General features: G+C 52.7%; 3 protein-coding genes across 3 annotated transcripts in view; all 3 read right to left on the bottom strand.

Annotated features, from left to right (window-relative positions):
• Positions 1–6,407: 6,407 nt before the first annotated feature.
• On the bottom strand, positions 6,408–8,444 carry LOC310923572 (uncharacterized protein; the record flags this gene model as incomplete). Its single annotated transcript, XM_083885523.1, has 2 exons — positions 8,232–8,444; positions 6,408–7,647 (listed from the first exon to the last, which is right to left on the bottom strand). Exon 2 carries the CDS (start codon positions 7,197–7,199, stop codon positions 6,408–6,410), a length of 792 nt encoding a protein of 263 aa, XP_083741649.1. The 5' UTR covers positions 7,200–7,647; positions 8,232–8,444.
• Positions 8,445–11,462: 3,018 nt separating this feature from the next.
• Positions 11,463–16,189, bottom strand: LOC310923573 (uncharacterized protein; the record flags this gene model as incomplete). Its single annotated transcript, XM_083885524.1, has 5 exons — positions 11,463–11,585; positions 11,626–11,750; positions 12,357–12,417; positions 13,293–13,451; positions 15,947–16,189. The coding sequence occupies 4 exons, from the start codon at positions 16,187–16,189 to the stop codon at positions 11,650–11,652; spliced, it is 564 nt and encodes a 187-aa protein (XP_083741650.1). The 3' UTR covers positions 11,463–11,585; positions 11,626–11,649.
• Positions 16,190–20,683: 4,494 nt separating this feature from the next.
• Positions 20,684–21,826, bottom strand: part of LOC310923574 (HLA class II histocompatibility antigen, DR beta 5 chain-like) — a gene marked incomplete at its 3' end in the record, with an annotated part of 5,780 nt that continues 4,637 nt past the window's right edge. The window contains exon 4 of the mRNA XM_083885525.1: positions 20,684–20,712. Coding sequence (XP_083741651.1) covers positions 20,684–20,712 — 29 coding nt within the window. The remainder of the gene's footprint in view (positions 20,713–21,826) is intronic.

Here is a 21,826-nt window from a genome sequence, read left to right on the forward strand (position 1 = left end):
TTATTAAAGCAGAAAAAGCAAATTATAATCAGGAAGGGTGGGCCATGACAGAGAAAAAGAAGCTTGTAGTACCATCCTATTTGTTGTGGCCATTAGTGTAAAGAGAACATGGGAAAACACACTGGGGAATAGACATCTTGTATAGTTATTTAAAAGAAAGAATTGTGGCCAGAAAGTTACAAAGTACAGTGATACAGGTAATCCATCAGTGTAGTCTTTGCCTCCAAACTAATTCCAAAAATACACCAAAGCCTAAAATGGGACAAATTGGGAAAAGCTGTGGACCTGGGCAACAATAACACAGAGCTGCCCAGGAAGGGGGGGATATCGTTACCTATTGGTGTTAACTGATACCTTTTCAGGATGGCCAGAAGCCTTGCCTACTAGAACGGCTAAAGCCCAAGAAGCAACCAAAGCACGGTTGCAAGAATAATACCGGGGGTAGAGTTCCAGCCACCATATCCCCAGATAAAGGACCACAAGTATATGGTGGCCCTAAATAGACAATTTAAGAAATATGTCGCTGGAGCTCAAAACAAAAAAATTAGACAACCTAGAAATTAAGTCTTTTGCAGAAAAGTTCTTGGAACCACAGTGAGAAGGAGCATTCCAGATGCTTCTTACTACTTTCACTATAAACAGGTGCCAAAGAAAAGCTTATGATGCTTACTCTCGTAAAGCTTTAAATAAGATGCTAAAGGTTATGGGAAGGAAATGTCCTCCATTTAGACTCAAAATAGAGGGGTGTGCAATAAAAGAGTATGACTCAAATACCTGTAATAGAAAGGCTGTGATCCCCAGGTGCCATCTAGAGATCTCTCACTGGGGTGCTAGGAACAGAGTTGGGAGTATTTCACCTATAATCCTGTAACTAGTACAGTGACAGCCTTTGTTTTAACTATACATGCCAATAGTCCCCTAAAGATTAAATCATGAGGGAACTGTATTGTACCCTTCTGAACACCAAATGTGAGCACAAGAAATTGAAAGAAAATAGCAAACTGTTAATCTAGAGCCCTGTACTGCAAGAAGACAGTTAAGATCTGTCACTTTGAGACAAACAGAAAACTTCACTGGTGTATACAGGGCAAGGTTGTGTCTGTCCAAAGAGAGCATGCCACATCATAAAAATAGACAACCAAATTACCCAATTCAATTTGTGTATTTGCAATTTTGTCAGAATTAAGGGATGTGATTTTTCCTATTGGGCTCCTGTAAGATACTGCCTGTACCCATAGGAACATCCCAGATTGAAAGAAATCTTAAAGGAAATTAAAGAAGAGGGAAGAAGGACATTAATTACAATTCACTATGACACAGAAACCATCAAAGGAGTATTTAAGAGGCTTGAGGAACATCTGTCCCATCACTGGTGGGATGTGCTTTTGGGTGGTCTCCAGCAGCAACTGGTATACTAAATGCCTTACTCCACCCTATAGTTGTGTTGCTTATTTTGGTTAGTATAAGTTTAGTTTTATCTGTTGTGATGTTTGTTTGGAATTGGAGGATGCTACGACGAATAGCAGCCTTAACCTCATTATCAAAAGCGTATGGCTTGGTCTTGAGAGACACTAGCTGTACAGATTAGATTGATGAGAAAGACTCTTTTGAGTAAAAGAATTTACTCACTTTAAAAAGAGAAGTGGGGAAAATGAGGCATTGAAGACTGTAGTCAAAATAGATAGTGCTGAGATAATGTAGCTAGGACTTCCCTTTTGCTAACAGAAGCCAGACTGAAGGAACTGATAAGGAACTGATAAATCATGAGAACTGTCAAACTAGGGCTTTTGCATCCTGAATAATCAATGGACCCCATGAATACAATACAATCATAAATCAAACAGTCCTGGGAAAAACAGGATTTAGCTGTCACGAACACTAAAGGTTAAAAAGTCAGAGCTGAGGAAGACAATCTTACTTCATCATTTTGGGACCCCACCCCATGAAAAAGACCACCGACCCATTTCAAAGAACAAACTACGCATGCTTGGTGGCTTTTTGGGCTAATTACCATACGAAGCGGGGAATGGGAGGTATCAGAGCTATGAATATGCATTTGTAGTTTGTGTATTCAATACTCCTGTACATAAAAGGCCCTGTGATGATCTGTAAATTGCGCGTGTGTTTCTGGGAGCTATCCCGCACGCTGCCCGGCGTCGTAATAAACATACACTTTCTAACTTTAAACTGTTAGAGAGTCTTTGTCCGTCATAGTTGGATATTGGTATTAGATCAATGTCCATAGTTTTTTAATAAATCAATGGGAGGTCACTACCTCTTATATAGATAACTACATACTTATTATTTACAATTTTGTGTTAATGCTTATCACTTATATTAACAGGGTCATTTCTACTTTGACTCAATTCTATCAAACTATTTTGTGCTCACGTCACTGCAGAAGATGGATGCTAAGGGAGAATAAGAACTCAGGGCACCGCCCTAAAATCTCTACTTTGTCTTTTTGTGTCTACATTTTAAAAATCTCAAAACTACAAAATCTTCTGCACAGTGATAACTACACCACTCTCTGTCACACCTTTGTGACTTGCAATTCTTCTCTTTGTTAGATGTTTTTCTCATGGACCAAAATCAAAGATTGTGTCTTCTTGGGCTCTGTGCCAGGCAAACCCCCCTGCACAGACCCCAGACCCTCTTTTTTTGAGTCTCAGGCCTCTCTACTGAGGTCTGTGACTTCCCAGGGCACCCAGAGGGATGCCCTGGACTCCAACATAAGGGGGTGCAGGGGGGGATAAGGGGGCGTCCATTGGGGTAAAGGGGGTGTCCATTGGGGATAAGGGGGTCTCCATTGGGGTACAGGGGGTCTCCATTGGGGATTAGGGGGTCTCCATTAAGGTCAAGGGGGTCTCCATTGGGGATTAGGGGGGTCTCTATTGGGGTCAAGGGGGTGTCCATTGGGGTCAAGGGGGTCTCCATTGGGGTCAAGGGAGTGTCCATTGGGGTTAAGGGGTGTCCATTGGGGTCAAGGGGGTGTCCATGTGGGATAACGGGGTGTCCACTGGGGATAAGGGAGTCTCCATTGGAGTCAAGGGGGTGTCCATTGGGGTACAGGGGGTCTCCATTGGGGTCAAGGGGCTGCAGCCGGTGACCGCCCGAGGCCGCGCATGCGCCGCTTCCGCCCAGAGTCCCGCCAGCCCCGGCCGCTGATTGGCCGCCCGATAAAATCCCGCGCCCGGCTCTCGCGAGAGTGAAATGGGCGCCGCCATCTTTGTAGTCTCTCTCCTCAGCGACTTCGCTTTTCTCGCCTAAATCCGGCCCGGGAATGGGGGAAATGCGCCTGAAAACGCCGGGATTGAGCTGAAATCCACAGAAATTACGATAAAGAGCCCGAATCCAGCGTGGAGCGTCCTCCATGAACCCTCACGCAGCGCAAGGTGCCAATTTCTGGCGCGAAGCGGCGCCGCCATTTTAAGTGAGGGCACTTACGCCCGACCCTCCACGGGCTCCCCCGGACGGGCCGGGCCAGGGGGCTCCAAACACGGCCCCGAACTCCCAAATTCCGCCCAAATCCCCCCAGACTCAGCTCAAACCCTGCAGGGCCCCGGGGCGCTCTGAGGGAAGCCTGGACACCTCCCGCTCTGGCCCTGAACCACCTCCGCCATTTTGGTCTCGGGCATTTCCGCCCCACCGAGGGCGCTCTCCTCAGGCTGGCGGGGAAAAGAGCCCTCAAATCCAGCTCGGAACCCCCAAATTCAGCCCGGAAGCTCCAAAATTGAGCCTTAAAGCCCCAAATCCAGCCCGGAGACCCCTCAGGGGCTCGTCTGCAAGAACAAACACAGCCAGCGGCAAATCTCGCGAGATCACACAAGAAGCCGCGCCGCCATTTCGGTCTCGGGCACTTCCGCCCGTTCCACGGAGCGCTCTCCAGGCTGGCGGAGCACGGAGCCTTCAAATCCAGCTTGGAAACTCCAAATTCAGCCTAAAAGCCCCAAAATTGATCCTTAAAGCCCCAAATCCAGCCTGGAGACCCCTCAGGTCTTGGCCCGAAACAACCAGCACAACCAGCGGCAAATCTCGCGAGATCACACATGAAGCCCCGCCGCCATTTTAGTTACGGGCACTTTCGCCCTCTTCTCGCGGTCCCCTCTCACTCTGGCGGGGCAAACAGGTTTCAAATCCAGTCTGGAGCGCCCAGATCTTCCCAAGACCTTCCAAAACCACCTCCAAAGGCACAAAGTCACCTTAAAAACCCCTCAGCAGCCTCAGGGGGCCTCTCTGGTACGGCCGGGCTGGTTCCCCCACCTCATTCCGCAGGATCTCGCGAGATCTCACGAGATGAGGCTTCGCCGCCATTTTTGTTATGGGCAGTTCCGCCCTTCCCTCGGCCCCGAAATTTCCCTTCAAAATCTCCCCCGCATTTCTCTAAAATTCCCCCCAAATCCTCCAAAAATTCCACCGGAATCCACCCAAAATTCCACCAGAAATGCCCTCGAAATTCTCTGAAATTCTCACATCGTTCAGTCCAAGAAATTCCACTCAAATCCCCACAGATCCCCCACAGGATTCCCCCCAAAATTCCCGCCCCAGATCCCCTCAAAATTCCCTTTAAATTCCTCAAAAATCCCCTCAAAATCTCCTTAAAATTCCACCATAATCCTCTCTAAAATCCAACCCAAATCCTCTGAAAATTCCCTTAAAATTCTTCAAAAATTCCACAAAAATCCCGTCAAAATTCCCTTAAAATCTACACGAAATTCCCCCTTAAAATCTTTCCCAAATCCCCTTAAAATTTCACCAAAAGCCCCTTAAAATCCACCCCAAATCCTCCCAAAATTGCACCTTAAATGCCCTTAAAATCCTCTTACAATCCACCCCAATTTCCCCCTAAAATCCTCCTCAAATTCCCTCAAAAATTCCCTTAAAATTCCACCAAATTCCCCGCAAAATCCTTTTAAAATCCACCCAAAATTCCCCCTTAAATCCACCACCAAGTTCCCTTAAAATTCCACCAAAATCCCCTTAAAATTCCCTTAAAATCCACCCAAAATTTCCTTAAAATTCCACCAAATTTCCCCCTAAAGTACCCCCCAATAATTACAATACAAAAGTGACTTGTAATAGTTTAATATAAAATTTGTAACAGTTCCACTATAAAAGTTAATTCCAATATAAAAGTTCGTTGTAGCAGTTTAATATAAATTCTTTTATAGTTCCAATATAAAACTCAGCTGCAAAAGTTAAAATATAAAAGTTGTAAGTTACAATATAAAAGTTAGTTTTAATAAACATAATATAAAAATTAGTTGCAATCATTTATAATATAAAAGCATTTTGGCATTGGGCAATTTGTATTTTAATATTTCTTTAAGGCCTGGGATATAATATTGATTTTATAATAATATTATTTAATAATATAAATTACTATAAATAACATTATTATAAATAATTTATATTAAAATATCAAAATAACATAACAATAAATAAAAGTATATTAAAATATCATTAAATTAAATATTTTAATCATATAATCTCATAAAATATTGTTTTTTTTTATTCTGCCATTCCTGTCACCTACATGGTGCACACACAAGGAATTTTAAATTGTAACAAAAACAATTATAAATTGTACTGAAAAGGGAATTATAAATTGTACCAAAAGCAATTATAAATTGTACCCAAAAAGGAATTATAAATTGCACCAAAAAGGAATTATAAATTGTATCCAAAGGAATTATAAATTTTACCAAAAATGGAATTATAAATTGCACCAGAAAAGGAATTATAAATTGTAACAAAAGTAATTATAAATTGCACCAAAAAGGAATTATAATTTGCACTAAAAAAGAATTATAAACTGCACCAAAAAGGAATTATAAATTGTATCCAAAGCAATTACAAATTGTACCAAAAATGGAATTATAAATTGTACCAAAAAAGGAATTATAAGTTGTGCCCCATTGAAATTGCTGTGATCAATAACAACGTGCAAAAACTGATACGTGAATGCAAAAGCCAATAGCGCATTGTAAATTATATTGTCATTGTCATTGGTGTTGTCATTGATATAATTTCTATTGTCATTTCTAACCCGGGTCTGCTGCCCCTCCTGCAGGCACTGGGGCTCATCCACCTCCTGCCCCTGTGTCCCCAAGTGTCCCCAAAGTGTCCCCCAAGTGTCCCCAAAGTGTCCCCCAAGTGTCCCCAGAGTGTCCCCAAGTGTCCCTGAGTCATCCCAGAGTGTCCTCAAGTGTCCCAGAGTGTCCCCAAGTGTCCCTGTGTGTCTCCAAGTGTCCCCAGCAACGTCACCCCAGGAATTCCCATCAGGGTTTGGGACAGCCTCAATCAAAATTCCCAGAAAATTCCCCAAATTCATCTCAAATCCCACCTGGGGAGGTGACAAGCGGCACCAGTGATGTCCCCAGTGACGTCACCGCCCCCCAATGACGTCACGGTCTCCCCAGCAGGTTCCGGATGTCCTCCTTGGCTCTTTGGGACCAGTCGGCCACTGTGGGGCCACCAGAGCCACCAGAGAGGAGCCTCTCGATGTCCTCGAGTGTCCCCAGCAGGTGACGTGTGGCCAGGCGGGCACTGCCCTCCCACAGCTGCTCGAACTCGGTCACCGCGGCCACCAGGAACTCGATGTCATTGTCCAACTCCTCCTGTGTCCCCTCCCAGGTGTCCCCGGTGGCCCAGAGCCACTCGTCCAGCTCCCAGGGGAACACCTGGGCTGCCTCACAAAGGTCCCTCAAGCGCCGCAGCAGCTCCTGGGCCTCCTCCCCACCCTGTCCCCACCCGGTGGCCGTGGCCGAGGGCAGGGACACCAGGCTGTCCCCAGCTGTCCCCTCCCAGCTGGGGAAGGTCTTGTCCTGCAGGTTCCCGGCCAGGCCGGTGGCCTCATCAGTGTCTTCCTTGGTGTCCTCGTTAGTGTCCTTGTTGATGTCATTGTCACTGTCCTCATCAATGTCCTCGGTGGTGTCCTCAGCAACGTCCATGTTGGTGTCCCCATTGATGTCATTGTTGGTGTCCTCGTTGATGTCACTGTTGGTGTCCTCAGCAGTGTTCTCGTTGGTGTCCTCATTGATGTCCCCATTGGTGTCCTCACCAAAGCCCCAGTCAATGTCCCCATCGGTGTCCTCACCGATGCCCCAGTCACTGTCCCCATCAGTGTCCCCATCGATGTCCTCACCGATGCCCCAGTCACTGTCCCCATCGCTGTCCCCATGGCTGAACTCCCCCATGTCCTGCCCAGTGTCCAGGAAGGTTTTGCAGAGCTCCCCAGCCCCAGAGCACACCCGGAGCCAGCCCCTGCAGAGCCCCCCCCAGTGACTCCAGCCACGGTGTCACCATGGCTGTCACCTCGGCCCAGGTGACACCCGGGGTGTCCTTGAGGGCGGCCACAGCCTGGCCCAAGGGGGTGGCACCGCGCTGGTGGAGAGAGGTGACACTGTGGTGGCCCAGGGAGGGGACACTGTGGTGGCCCTGTGAGGTGACACCGTGGCACAGGGAGGTGACACCGCACCGGCGCAGGGAGGTGACACCGTGGTGGCGCCTCAGGGTGTCCAGCAGGGTCCAGGTGAATTTCCAGAGCTCATCCCGCAGGGACTCCGGGCACACGGTGTCCCCGCGGGTCACGGTGGCCGCCAGCTCGCCCAGCGTGGCCACCACGGCCACCAGCGCCTCCAGCACCTGGGGAGGGGACAGGGCAGGTGGCACTTGTGTCCTCCCCGGGGTCCCCTCTGTCCCCTCCCTGCAGGGCTCAGCTGTCCCCTGGGTCCCTTTGTCACCTCCTCGTCCTGTCTGCCGCCCGCCGACGCTGTGTCCCTTGTCACCAAACCCCTGCAGGGGCCCCCAATCCCCACCTGAGACCCTCAAACCCCACCTGGGACCCCCAAACCCCACCTGGGACCCCAAACCCCACCTGGGACCCCCCAAAACACGGGAGGGGACACTGTGGGGACACCGGAAGCCCCGCCCCGTCCCCGGCGGTGACGCCCCTCTGGCCCCGCCCACTGTGGGCGTGTCCTTCCCCTCAGGGCGGGAAACCCCCTCAGGGCGGCGCCGCCATCTTTGCTCCGGGACTCGGGCGCCGTTCGTTTCGTTTTTCTCTCTCTGTCTCCGCGAATCCCACCTGGGACCCTCAAACCTCACCAGGAGCCCCCAAACCCCACCTGGGACTCCATACCCCACCTGAGATCCCCAAACCCCTCCTGGGACCCCTCAAATCCCACCTGGGACCCCCAAACCCTCTCAGGATCCCCCCCGGCCCCTACCCCCGTCATGCGCCGCAGTTTTTCTTCTCGGGCCTCCTCTCCTCGGGCCCCGCCGGGGAAGTCCCCGGGCCGCTCCGGGAGGGCGAACATGGTCGGTGGGAGCTCGGAGGGGACACGGGCGGCAGGAGAAGGAGCCCGGAGCGGGATTCGCGGAGAGAGAGAGAGAGAAAGGAAACGAACGGCGCCGAAACCCGGAGCCGCAAAGATGGCGGCGCCGCCCTGAGGGGGTTTCCCGCCCTGAGGGGAAGGACACGCCCACGGTGGGCGGGGCCAGAGGGGCGTCACCGCCGGGGACGGGGCGGGGCTTCCGGTGTCCCCTCCCCGTGTCCCCTCCGGTGTCCCCTCCCGTGTCCACTCCAGTGTCCCCTCCCGGTGTCCCCTCCCGGTGTCCCCTCCCGGTTTTTTGAGTGAATTTTGAGGGAATTTGGGGTGATTTTAGGAGGAATCTCAGGTGGATTTGAGGGAATCGTGAGGGGATTTTGGTGGAATTTTTGAGGGAATTTAGAGAGGATTTTGGGGATTTTGGGTGGATTTTGGTGGAATTTTAAGGGAATTTTGGGTGGATTGTGACATCATCAGGGCAGTGACGTCACTGGGGAGACTTATGGACACTGGAGTGTCACCAGATCCTCGTGTCACCAGGAGCCCCTCGAGTGTCACCGGGAGCCCCTTGAGTGTCACCAGCTCCTCGAGTGTCACCAGGAGCCCCTCAAGTGCCACCGGGACCGGCCCCGCCCTGTGTGAGGGTCCCCGGTGTCCCCGGGGTCTCTCTGTGTGTCACACGCCGCCCTCGGGCACCCACCGGGGACCCCCCGAGCACCGGGACCAGCCCCTCCTTCAAACACCAGGACCTTTGACCAGCATCACCATCATCATCATCACTGATCCATCATCATCGTCATCATCATCATCATCCATCCCATTCCGTCATCAATCCATCATCGTTGATACATCATCATCATCATCATCATCCTTCCATCCATGATCCATCAATTCCCACCATTGTTCCATCATCAGCATCATCATCCATCCCATCATCCATCCCTCCATGATCCGTCGCTTTCCACTTTCAATCCAACATCTCTGATCCATCATCATCATCATCATCATCATCATCATCATCATCCATCGCTTTCCGCCATCAGTCTGTCATCGTTGATACATCATCATTGTTATTGTAATCATCATCCATCATCATTATCATCCCTCCATGATCCATCCCTTTCCATCATTGATCCATCATCAGTGATCCGCCATCATCATCATCATCATCATCATCATCATCATCATCCCTCCATCATTATCATCATCATCATCCATCCCTTTCCGTCATCAATCCGTCATCGCTTATCCATTATCATCGTCATCATCCATCCATCCATCATCATCATCATCATCATCCCTCCATGATCCATCCCTTTCTAACATTGATCCATCATCACTGATCCATCATCATCATCATCATCGTCATCATCCATCCATCACATCATCCTCCATGATCCATCCCTTTCCACCATCAATCCCTCATCACTTATCCATCATCGTCATCATCATCATCCATCCCTCCATGATCCATTCCTTTCCAACATTGATCCATCATCATCGATCACTGATCCATAATCATAATCATTATCACATCATCCATCCCTCCAAGATCCATTCCTTTCCGTCAGTGATTCACCATCATCATCGTCATCATCCATCCATCCATCCATCCATCATCATCATCATCACATCATCCATTCATCCCTCCATCCATCAGCAGCAGCAGCAGCATCATCATCATCATCCATCCCTCCATGATCTGTCCCTTTCCAACATCAATCCATCATCATCCCTCCATCATCATCCTCATCACCATCCTCATCACCTCAGGAGTGGAATTCACTGGACCTCTGCTATGAGATGGAACGGAGCCACTAGCAGTAAATAAACACAAACACAAACATAAACATGAATATAAATATAAATATAAATATAAATATAAATATAAATATAAATATAAATATAAATATAAATACGGTGCTTTTTAAGGCATGGTCTCGTGTGGAAGCCAAGCCCACCCAGCCGTTTAATCAATATTTTCATTTATTTCTCTATCTCCTGATTGTCTTTTCATTCAACCTCTCAAATTTCCCCAGGAAAGCCGAACCTCGTTGTGTCACAACCCTTTGATTTGCCTCCATTCCCCATCAATGGATTTTATTTTTCCCTTTGCTCTCTGATAACACTCTCTGATAAGGGAAGGATAAATAAATTCTTCCTCTGGGGGTTTTCTGGTGTCTGTCACCGTTATCTCCATCCAGATAATCCAAATTATTTTCCTGATTATCTTCCCCATTCCCCGAGTTACATTTTAACATAATAATTTCCATCCTAACGCTAATTACATTAATTCCATTCTAATTTCCATTCAGATTTTAACATCACATAATTTCCATCCTAATGCTAATTAAATTAATTTCATTCTAGTTTCCATTCTGAATTTAACAATCTCATTTTTCCATTCAATTCTAATTTCCATTCTGATTTTAACAACATAATTAATTTCCATTCTAATGCTAACTAGATTAATTCCATTCTAATTTCAATTCAGATTTTAACAATGGAATTTTCCATTCAATTCTAATTTCCATTCTGATTTTAACAACATAATTAATTTCCATTCTAATGCTAATTAGATTAATTCCATTCTAATTTCCATTCAGATTTTAACAATTGACTTTTTCCATTCAATTCTAATTTTAACATCACGTAATTTCCATTCTGACACTAATTAGAATTATTCCATTCTAATTTCCATTCTGATTTTAACAATCGAATTTTTCCATTCAATTCTAATTTCAATTCTGATTTTAACATAATTTAATTTCCATTCTGACACTAATTGGATTAATTCCATTCTAATTTCCATTCAGATTTTAACAATTGATTTTTTCCATTCAATTCTAATTTTAACATCACGTAATTTCCATTCTGATACGAATTAGAATTATTCCATTTTAATTCCCATTCAAATTTTAACAATTAAATTTTCCACTCAATTCTAATTTAACAGCATAATTAACTTCCATTCTAACACTAATTACATTAATTACATTCTAATTCCCATTCAGATTTTAACAATTGAATTTTTCCATTCAATGTCCCCAAATGTCCCCAGTCATCACACGGGACACACGGGTTTGGTTGAGAGGTGTCACCCTCCCGTTTAATTTGGGGACATTGAGGAGGTTTGGGGACTTTGGGACATTTGGGGACATTGGGGACATTGGAACCGTCACATGAAGAGCTGCCCTGGACTGAGAGAGGAGAGGAGGGGACACTTGGGGACACTGAGGACACTTGGGGACACTTGGGGACACTTGGGGACACTTGGGGACAGTGGGGACACTTGGGGACATTGGGGACACTGGTGTCACCTCCCCTCCGGGGGCCAGAGGCGCAGGCAGAGCCCCCTGATGACAAAGGCCACCAAGGCCACCCCTGCCATCTCCTCCACACTGGGGCCGGTGACACCTGTGGGGACATTGGGGACACGTCACTGACACCCCCGGGTGGCACTGACCCCGTCCTGGTGTCCCCAACCCCGTCCTGGTGTCACCAACCCTGTCCCAGGTGTCCCCAACTCTGCTCCAGGTGTCCCCAACCCCGTCCTGGTGTCCCCAACCCTGTCCTGGTGTCACTAACCCTGTCCTGGTGTCCCCAGCCCTGTCCTGGTGTCATCGACCCCGTCCTGGTGTCCCCAAGCCCATTCTTGGTGTCCCCAACCCCATTCTTGGTGTCCCCAACCCCATTCTTGGTGTCCCCAAATCCTCCAAATCCTGGCCCTGGTGTCCCCAGTGTCCCCAGCCTTGCTCCTGATGTCCCCAACTCCATCCCAGGCCTCCCAAGCCCATCCCAGGTGTCCTCAAACCTGTCCCCGATGTCCCCAACCCTGTCCCTGATGTCTTAAACTCCATCCAAAGTGTCCCCAACTCCATCCCAGATGTCTCCAGGTGCCCTCAACCCTGTCCCTGATGTCTCCAAGGTCCCTAAACTTGCTCCTGATGTCCCTAGCTCTATCCCAGGTGCCCCCAACCCTGTCCCTGATGTCCCCAGTGTCCCCAGGTGTCCCCGTCTCACCGGCCACGTGCACGGTGACCCTGTGGGGGCTGTCCCAGGCCGGGTGTGTCACCAGGCAGCTCTAGCTGTCCCCAATGTCCCCAAACCCATCCCAGGTGTCCTCAACTCCATCCCAAGTGTCCCCAACCTTGTCCTTGGTGTCCCCAACTCCAATCCTGGTGTCCTAAGACTCTCCAAAGCCTGGCCCTGGTGTCCCCAGCCTTGTCCTGGTGTCCCCAACCCCATCCTCAATGTCCCCAGGTGTTCCCAACCCTGCTCCTGATATTCCCAACTCCATCCCTGATGTCCCCAGCCCTGTCCCTGATGTCTCCAATGTCCCCTAAACTTGCTCCTGATGTCCCCAGCTCCATCCCAGGTGTCCTCAACCCTGACCCTGATGTCCCCAGTGTCTGGCGGTGACCCCCAGGGTGTCCCCAGGGCTCGGGGTGTCCCCAGGGCTGGGGGTGTCCCCAGGGCTCGGGGTGTCCCCAGGGCTGGCGGTGACCCCCAGGGTGTCCCCAGGGCTCGGGGTGTCCCCAGGGCTGGCGGTGACCCCCAGGGTGTCCCCAGGGCTCGGGGTGTCCCCAGGGCTGGGGGTGTCCCCAGGGCTCAGGGTGTCCCCAGGGCTGGCGGTGACCCCCAGGGTGTCCCCAGGGCTCGGGGTGTCCCCAGGGCTGGCGGTGACCCCCAGGGACTGGGATGGAACTGGGAGGGAACTGGGTTATACTGGGAGAGAACTGGGGGTGACTGGGTTATACTGGGAGGGACTGGGAGGGACTGGGATGGAACTGGGATGGACTGGGAGGGGACTGGGAGAGACTGGGATGGAACTGGGAGGGACTGGGAGAGACTGGGAGAGACTGGGATGGAACTGGGAGAGACTGGGATGGAACTGGGAGGGAACTGGGAGGGACTGGGAGGGAACTGGGAGAGACTGGGAGCTCTGGCACCTCCCACCCATCCCCAGCCCCGCCCCCAGCACTGACCAATGACGTTGACCCGCAGCACCTGCTGCAGCTGCCCGAGGGGCGTGGCCAGGGAGCAGACGAAAGAACCGTCGTCGGACACCGAGAGCGGCGGCAGCTGCAGAGACAACTCCAGGGCGCCCCCCGGCGGCTGGGAGGACCCAGGGAAGGGTGGGTGTTAATGGCGCCCCCCAGGGGCTGGGAAGACCATGGAGGTTCCATGGCTGCAGCGCCCCCTTGTGGCTGGGAGGACTGAGCCCATTCCAGGCCTGCAGAGCCCCCTGGCGGCCGGGAGGACCAAGGTGGTCCAGTGCCAGTGGTGCCCCCTGGTGGCCTGGAGGACCAAGGTAGGCAGTGTCAGGGCCCACAAACACATGTGGGGAACCTGATGGTTCGTTTTAAGGATCTCAGAGCACAAAAGACACAGCGGGGGACAACTCAGTTTACTTAAACAAAAATGCACCTTTATTTAGTGCCAACAAATGCAATAGTGGGGAGAGAAAATAAAGAATAGTGAGAAAGACAGAGAAAGAGGAGAAGGGGAGTATAGCGACCAACGTGGAGGGACGAGTCCTCGAGGCCTAGAGATGCCCATAGACGTGATCTTCTCCAGTGGGGTGATCACAAAAGTGAGCGGGGTCTGCAGAGGTTTTATAGGTTGGTCAAGGCGGGGACCAAAGTGAGGGCACAGAGCCAAAGGGACCAAAGCGAGGACACAGAGCTGTTGGGAAAGATGAATCAGGGAAACCTGATAAATATGATTGCTTAGCAAAAGATTCTGAAAATATGAAACCTATCATCAAAATAGAAATGGAAGCTCACTTTGAGCTGTAGGATACCGAGCCTTAGTTACTACATCACCTGAAAACAACAGCCTGGGCAGCTGAAGGAGAATCCCTTTGGATTGAACAATCCCCTACTGCTGGCTGAGGGATCCAAAGGTCAATGCAGCAAAACAGAAAAGGCTAAAGAATAGTTTTTAGAGTTTAAAATATAACACATGGTAATGTAGTAGTTCTCACAGGCTGTGTGTAGAATCTATAGGATTTTGTGTCTTGTATTGGTTGGTCACTGTAAATTAGAATATTCATCACAAAAGGAGATAGAATGGATTGGAACCAGGGCCTCGCTCTCTTTTCCCTGCTCTCTTCCCCCTGCACTCTGACCCTGCCCTGGCTCCCTGGCTCCCCTCTCCTCAGCCCACACCCTCTTGCTCTCTCCCTCTCCCTCTGGGACTTCCCTCCAGCCCAGGCCGGTGGCTGAAGGCAAAGCCCTTTCTACCCACGGCCCCTGCAATAAACCCACATAGAAATTGGGGATTTCTGCTCAAAATCTCAGCGAAACTGAGGATGTCTACCCAAAATCCCAGGAAATTGGGGAATATCTACTCAAAATCCTGGGACGATTGAGGATTTTGTCCCAAAACCTGAAGAGACTGCAGATTTCTTGGTAAAATCCTGAGGAAATCAGGGATTTCTTGGCGGAATCCCGGGAAAATTGGAGATTTCTGCTCAAAATCCCAGAAACTGGGGATTTCTACTTAAAAACCCAGGAAACTGGAGATTTTTACCGGACATCCCGGGAAAATCAGCGATCCTAGCTTAAAAATCTGGGAAATTGGAGATTTCTACTCAAAATCCTGGGGAAAATGAAGTTGGTGACACAGAGAGTCCCAAAATCCCGGGAAATTGGGGTTGAGACACTCCCAGACCCCCAAAATCCCAGGATCAGGGGAATTTGGGAGGAGCCAGACTCCAAAATCATAGAAAAAGAGGAAGTTTGAGCTCCCTGAGCTCCAAAAATTCTAGATAAAAAGGACATAAGAATGCCCAGTTCCCCAAATTTTGGGTACAGGGGGGTTTGGGCAATGCCCAGACTCCAATAATCCTGGAAAATCGGGATTTAGGAACTTCCAGACTCCAAAAATCCAGGAAAATGGGAATTTGGGCACACCTGGAGGCCCAAAAAACTCTTGGAAAAAAGAGCTTTGGAAATGGGCAGTTTCCCAAATTTTGGGTCCAGGGGGTGGGGACACGCCCCGCTTCCCAAAATCCCGGGAACAGGGTTTGGACAAGCCCCGGAAATCCTGGAATAGGAGCGTTTGGAAATTCCCAGAGCCCCAAAATTCTGGAAAAAGAGGAACTCGGCCCCACCCAACCCCCAAAATCTCGAAAAAGGGGAAAACCCCGGGATAAAAAAACAACTCAGGACAACGCCCTTCCCAAAAATACCCCTAAAATCACTCCAAAAAAGGGCAGGACGCCCTTAACCCTCCCCACCCCACATTCCCAAAGCTCCCGGGAACCCCAAATCCCAACCCCGCGGCTCCAGGACCCCCCAAACCCCATCTTGGACCCCCCAAATTCCGGGCAGGGTCAGGGCCAGCAGCAGCAGCAGCAGCCAGGGGAGGCTCCGCGCTCCATCCATGGCTCCTCGGGATCCCGGGAAATTGGGAAGGGCCGGTGCCGGTGCCAGAAAAGCGGCGGGAACTGGGGGGAGCGGGAGTGGGGGAGCAGCGCCCCAAAAAGCGCTCAGCCAATGGGAGCGCGGCGTCGCTGCGGGTCGGGACTAGACAGCAAGAGCCCGAAAAAAAACAGAGCCTGGAGAAATTTCAGCCAATCAGAGTGCGTATTGCTTGTCACTCACCAGTTGCCGGGTAGAGCTTCTGAAAAACGGGTCGTAAACAGAACCGGCCAATGGGAGCGCGCAACAAACACCTCGAGCCAATCGGAGCGAGTCGAAAAAAATGTCAGCCAATGAAAGGGCGTCCAAAAACCACGCCCAACCAATCAGGGAGCGCGTGGCTGATGACCCCGCGCTGCTCCGCGTTATTACTCTCAGTTCAGCTCTGCTGCTTTGGGGCTGGCGGCCCCTCCCGGCGCTGGCCATGGGGCGAGGGGCGGCAGCCGGGGCCGTACTGGGGGCACTGGTGGTGCTGGGAGCGGCCCCGGCTGCGGGCGCGGAGCTCTCGGGTGAGCGGGGGGCAGGGGGAGACGGGGGAAAAGGGGAAACCTCGGAATGGAAGCGGGGCAGGAGGAGGAGAGGACCCTCGAAAGGAAGAGCGGCGGGGGCTGAGGGTCGGGGGAAGGTGAGGAAGGGATGAAAAAGGGTGGGAAAGTGGGGAAAAGGGGAGGGTGGGACATCAAAACTGAGCGGGGGAGGCGATGGGAATTAGAGAATTATTTCTAAAAGGTTGGGAAGTGTGGAAAAGGGGGGAATGGGACCCCAAAAGTGAATTTGGGTGCGGCTGGAGGTGGGAGGGGAGCGGATGTGTAAAGGGGAAATGGGGGGAAGGGTAAAAGAAGGAAGCGGCCGTGGGGCACAGGGGCTGCGGGGTGGGGATCCGGGGTGGCCCCGGAGCTCTGGGGGTGCTGGGGGGGCAGCCCCTGACCTGTGTCCTGCACACCCAGGGATATTCCGCTTTCTGGGTAAGTTCGAGTGACACTTCATTAACGGCACGGAGAAGGTGAGGTTCGTGCTGAGGTACATCTACAACCGAGAGCTGTACGCGACGTTCGACAGTGACGTGGGGCACTACGTGGGGTACACGGCCTACGGGGAGAAACAGGCCCGGCACAGGAACAGCAAACCAGATATCATGGAGAGAAGGCGGACTGAGGTGGATTTGTTCTGCCGGCGCAACTACAAGGTTTTCACCCCGTTCCTTCCGGAGCGCAGGGGTGAGCGTGGGGCAGAGCGTGTCCCCTCGGGCCCTGCCCTGGCAATGACCCTGGAGCCCCTCAAAACCTCCCTGGGAATCACCGAAGAGCCCTCAGACCTCCTTGGGACCATCCCCGGGTCCTTCTGTCCCTCGAGGGACCCCTGTTCTTTCCCAGTCCACCCCAGTATCTCCCGGCGTGTCCATCCCGGCCGTGCGTGGAGCTGACGCCTCACAGCCAATCAGGGCGCGCGTCTCTCTGATGACTCATCTGTTGCCAGGCAGACCCGCAGTGCCCAGTGCCCCGCGCTGGACTCGCCTCCCAGTGCCGCGCGCTTCATTCCCAGTTCATCCCAGTCCATTCCCAGTTCATCCCAGTGCCGCCCCAGTCCATTCCAAGTCCCTCCTAGTCCAATAGCAGTTCTTCCCAGTCCTTCCCAGTTTATTCCCAGTTAATTCCCAGTACAGTGCCAGACTTTGACCCCCTCTCCCAGTGCCCCCCATCCCCTCCCATCTCTGTCATTGCCACCCCAGTGTCCCCCAGTCTCTCCCTGTCTATTCCCAATCCACTCCTTGTCCCTCCCAGTCCATTCCCAGTCTCTCCCAAGCCCACACCGCCCCTCCCCTCTCTCTCCCAGTGGCCCCCAGCTGATCCCAGTGTGTCCCCGCTCTCTCCCAGTGCCCCCCAGCGTTTCCATCTCGCTGCTGCCCTCCAGCTCGCAGGCCGGCAGTGCCAGAGGCCTGCTGTGCTCCGTGATGGATTTCTACCCCGGGCACATCCAGGTGAGGTGGTTCGAGGGCCAGCAGGAGCTGTCGGGCCAGGTGGTGGCCACCGACGTGGTCCCCAACGGGGACTGGAGCCACCAGCTGCTGGTGCTGCTGGAAACGCCGCCCCGGCGCGGGCTCAGCTACACGTGCCAGGTGGAGCACGTCAGCCTGGAGCAGCCCCTTAGGCGGCACTGGGGTACGGGGGAGCCACTGGCCGGGCTGGCAGAGGCACTGGCGTGTGCTGGGAGCGAGTGGGAGGGAACTGGAGAGATCCTGGTTGAACCTGGGAGAGGGGCTGGGGGCTGTGGAAGGGCTGAGCAGGAGTCGGGAGGATGCTGGGGAGGGGGGTGTGGGGTCCCGGGGGTGCTGGTGGGCGCCGGGAGGGAGTTTGGGGGCGGCGGGTGGAAGTGGGAGGGATTGGAGTGAGGCTGGAGGGGCTGGGAGGAGCTGGGGGAGGGGCAAGCGGGGCTGGGGCTGAGGTGGGTTGTGCTGGGAAGAGACTGGGAGGGGTGTGGGGGAGCGGTGGAGGGGCTGGGAAGGGACGGGGAGAGGGTTTGGGGGGGTCGTGGGGTGGTGGGGGGCGAGCGGTTTGGGGCTGTGGGCTGGTGAGAGGGGCCAGGAGGGGCTTTGGTGGGCGGTGGGGAGGGCGGGCAGGGATTGGGAGGAGGTCGGAGGGGCTCCTGGGTGTGCTGGGGGAGACTGAGAGGGAGGCTGGAGGGGCTCGGGGTGCGGGTGAGAGGTTTTGGGGGATCCTGACCCCTCTGGACCCCCCAGACATGCCGCCGGACGCCGCCCGCAGCAAGATGCTGACGGGGATCGGGGGCTTCGTGTTGCGCTCGGTGTTCCTGGCACTGGGGCTGGGCCTCTGCCTGTGCAAGAAGGTGAGGGGGGGTCCCGGGGGTCGTGTCCCCCCTCCCCCAGAGCGTGTGTGCCCCCCCGGGGCCCCCCAGCCCGGTGTCACCCCCTTTTCTCTGCCCACAGAGCTCCTGAGCCGCCGGCGGCCGCAGCCCCTCCCCGTGGCCTCGGGCCCGGCCGGGACCCCCCGCTCCGTCCCCGAGATGATTTTGGGGGCCTCGTGTGTCCCCCCTGCCCGTGCCCAGAGCTGTCCCTGTGTCCCCGCCCGGCTGCTCCCAGTGTTCCCAATAAAGCTTTGAAGTTTGCCCTGGTCTCGGGGAGCAGCTGGAGCAGCTGCCCCAGAACCTCCCCCAGGGTCTCCCAGCACAGCCAGAGCCGCTGGGCCTGGGGTCCCCAAAGCCCTCAGCAAGCCCCATGTCCTTCCCAGGAACCCTCAACTCCCCCAAACCCAGCATCCCCCACAGCCCCTAAAAGTTCCCCCCATGGCACCAGCCATGGCCATGTCCCCACATGTCACTGGCCGTGTCCCACCCTGTCCTCACCCGTGGCTGTCTCCCCACAATGTTTCCATCCCTGTCATTGTCCCCCACGTCCTCATCTGTACCCGTGTTCCCCCCGTGTCCCCATGAATGACCATGTACCCCCCAAATATCCATGTGTCCCCATGTCACTCTCCATGTCCATGTCCCCTGTCATCCCAACCATGTCTTAGTTCCATGTCTTTATTTTTACCACAGTGTTGGATATTTTAAATGAAGAGAAATGAAAAGCAAATGAAGGCCAATAGAAAAGGATTTCTCTGTTTGTGCCAGCTGAGGATCCACATGCTTAGATGGGAGGGAAGTACCATTTTTGGAGGGGTTTCCACTGCAATCTCCAAAATCTTGGTCTTTGCCCCAGATCATCACCATTTGGCTGTGGAAGACACTCTTGGGCAATAGGAAATCAAAATCATGGAATCCCTGAGGTTGGAAAACACCTCCAAGACTATCCAGTATTTATTGATGCCCCCATGTTGGAGTTGAGACGGCCATGAACTCAGAGTGCTTCAAAAAATCTTCAGAGGCCTTCAAGTATCAGCACCTTGTTATCTAGAAGTTCTTCATACCTTTTCTATGTAGCAATCCTCCAGGCAGCTCCACACAGCTCAGGCTCTTTTTCTCCTTCTTCTCTCTTTCTTTGGCAGTTCCAGCTCACTGCTTCCTGTCCCTAGAAAAGCCACTGAACCCTGTCTGTCCCTCATGCAGTGGCTCACCTTATCTGTCCCTTGCCCAGCCTCCTGTCCCTTCCTCCTCACAGCACGGCCAGCAGATGCCAACTGACTCTCTACCAACTAACTCACTTTTGTATCACACCCATAGCTGTGAGGGCAAGGCTGTTCTCACTCTTCAGTAATTAACACAGCTGCAATATATAGGGGCAGGATTGCCCTTAGCACTACATCTGTCTCCCCATACCCCCAGAAGACAGAATTGAACACAAAAGATTTTCTGGGGTTGAAAGACAACAAGTCTGCTCCCCCCAAGGAATTCCCAATGTCCGTCTGTGTCCCGATGGATGTTCCTGCCCCCGTGTTCATCCAGGTGCCCACAGGGATTCAGGAACCAGTGCAGCCCCCCCAGCCAGGTGTCTTCCCAAGACGGATCACCAGGACCACGGATCACCAGGGCTCTGCCCAACGGGGTCACTGGGGATCATCCAACGCCGATCCTCCCATGGGGGATGGAGCTGGAGCAGCGCACGAAGCTCTTCCCGCACTCGGGGCACTCGCGGGGCTTCCCTTATGGTGCCTCTGTTGGTGTTGGGTCAAGTGAGAGCTCTGTGAGAAGCCCTTCCCACACTCAGGACACTCGTAGGGCCTCTCCCCGGTGTGGATGCGCCGGTGCACAGTGAGGTGTGAGTTGCGCTTGAAGCCCTTCCCACAGTCGGGGCAGCGGAAGGGCCTCTCCTCTGTGTGAATCCGCTGATGGAGGAGGAGATGGGAGCTGACCCGAAACCTCTTCCCACACTCAGGACACTCGTAGGGCCTCTCGCCAGTGTGGACACGCTGGTGATTTCTCAGCTCAGAGCTCCATCCAAAGCTCTTCCCACATTCCCCACACTCATAGGGCCGTTCCCCAGTATGGACTACCTGGTGGCGCATAAGGCGGGTGCAGTCTGTGAACCTCTTCCCACATTTCCCACACTCAAAGGGCTTTTCCCCAGTGTGGATCACCTGGTGTTTCCTCAGGCTGGAGCTGTCACTGAACCTCTTCCCACACTCCCCACACTCGTAGGGCCGTTCACCAGTGTGGATCCTCTGGTGCCGGATCAGGACAGAGCTCCACCTGAAACCCTTCCCACATTGCAGGCACTTGTGGGGCTTCTCCCCTCCATGAGGCTTCTCCACCAGCTCTGAGCTCCGCCTGGATCTCCGGCCGCCCTCCTGGCACAGGGTGGCTCTTTCCTCCTCGCAGCGCCCTGGGCTGGGTTTGCAGCCCCTCCTCCTGCGGGATCTCTGGGGCTTTTCCCTCCTCCTCCATCTGGGCACTCCTTGGCAATGAAAAATCCTGGTTTGGGGAAAAAACAAATGGAGAGCACCTTAGGCTGGGAGTTCCTCCTTGCCCAAGCTATTCTCAAGAAATCAGTGGGCACCTTGTGTCTGTGAAAACCTCCAAAACACCAGGATTCAGCCCAAAAGTCCTCCAAACATCAAGACACAGGTAAAAAAACTCCCCAAACACCAAGTCTCAGCCAAAACCGCTTCTAAAATATAAAGATTCAGCCCATTCCAAAAAACCAAAGCATCAACATTTAGCCAGTGGAAGCTGAGAAACATCAAGATTCACCCCCATGTAAATCATGGATCCCCCTTGCAGGTCACCTGCTGCATGTGGGGGGGCAACACTCCTGGGGCTGGGGGGAGGCTGCAGATACAGGGAGGGGTGGAACCTTCTGCTGCCTCCTCCTCCTGCTCCTCCTCCTCCTGTGCCCTTACTCCTTCTAACACTCCATTTCCTCCTACTATTCCTCTTTCTCCTGCACAATCCCACCTTCTCCTCCTATGTGCATCCTTTGAACGTTTTGTTTTTCAACCCTGCTTCTCCTTCCCTTCCCCCTCCTGCTCCAGGCCCAGCACCCACTGCCGGCTCCCACTTCCCCCCCAAACCCACAGCATCCCACCGGAGGGGCACGGATGGAGCTGGGGCAGCTCGGGCTGGGGCAGCGCTGGGCCTCTCGGCCGCTCCCGCCTGCACTCGCTCCCC

Source organism: Zosterops lateralis (genome assembly GCF_965231275.1).
Source record: "Zosterops lateralis genome assembly, contig: HAP1_HAP1_SCAFFOLD_113, whole genome shotgun sequence".
Lineage (NCBI taxonomy): Eukaryota > Metazoa > Chordata > Aves > Passeriformes > Zosteropidae > Zosterops > Zosterops lateralis.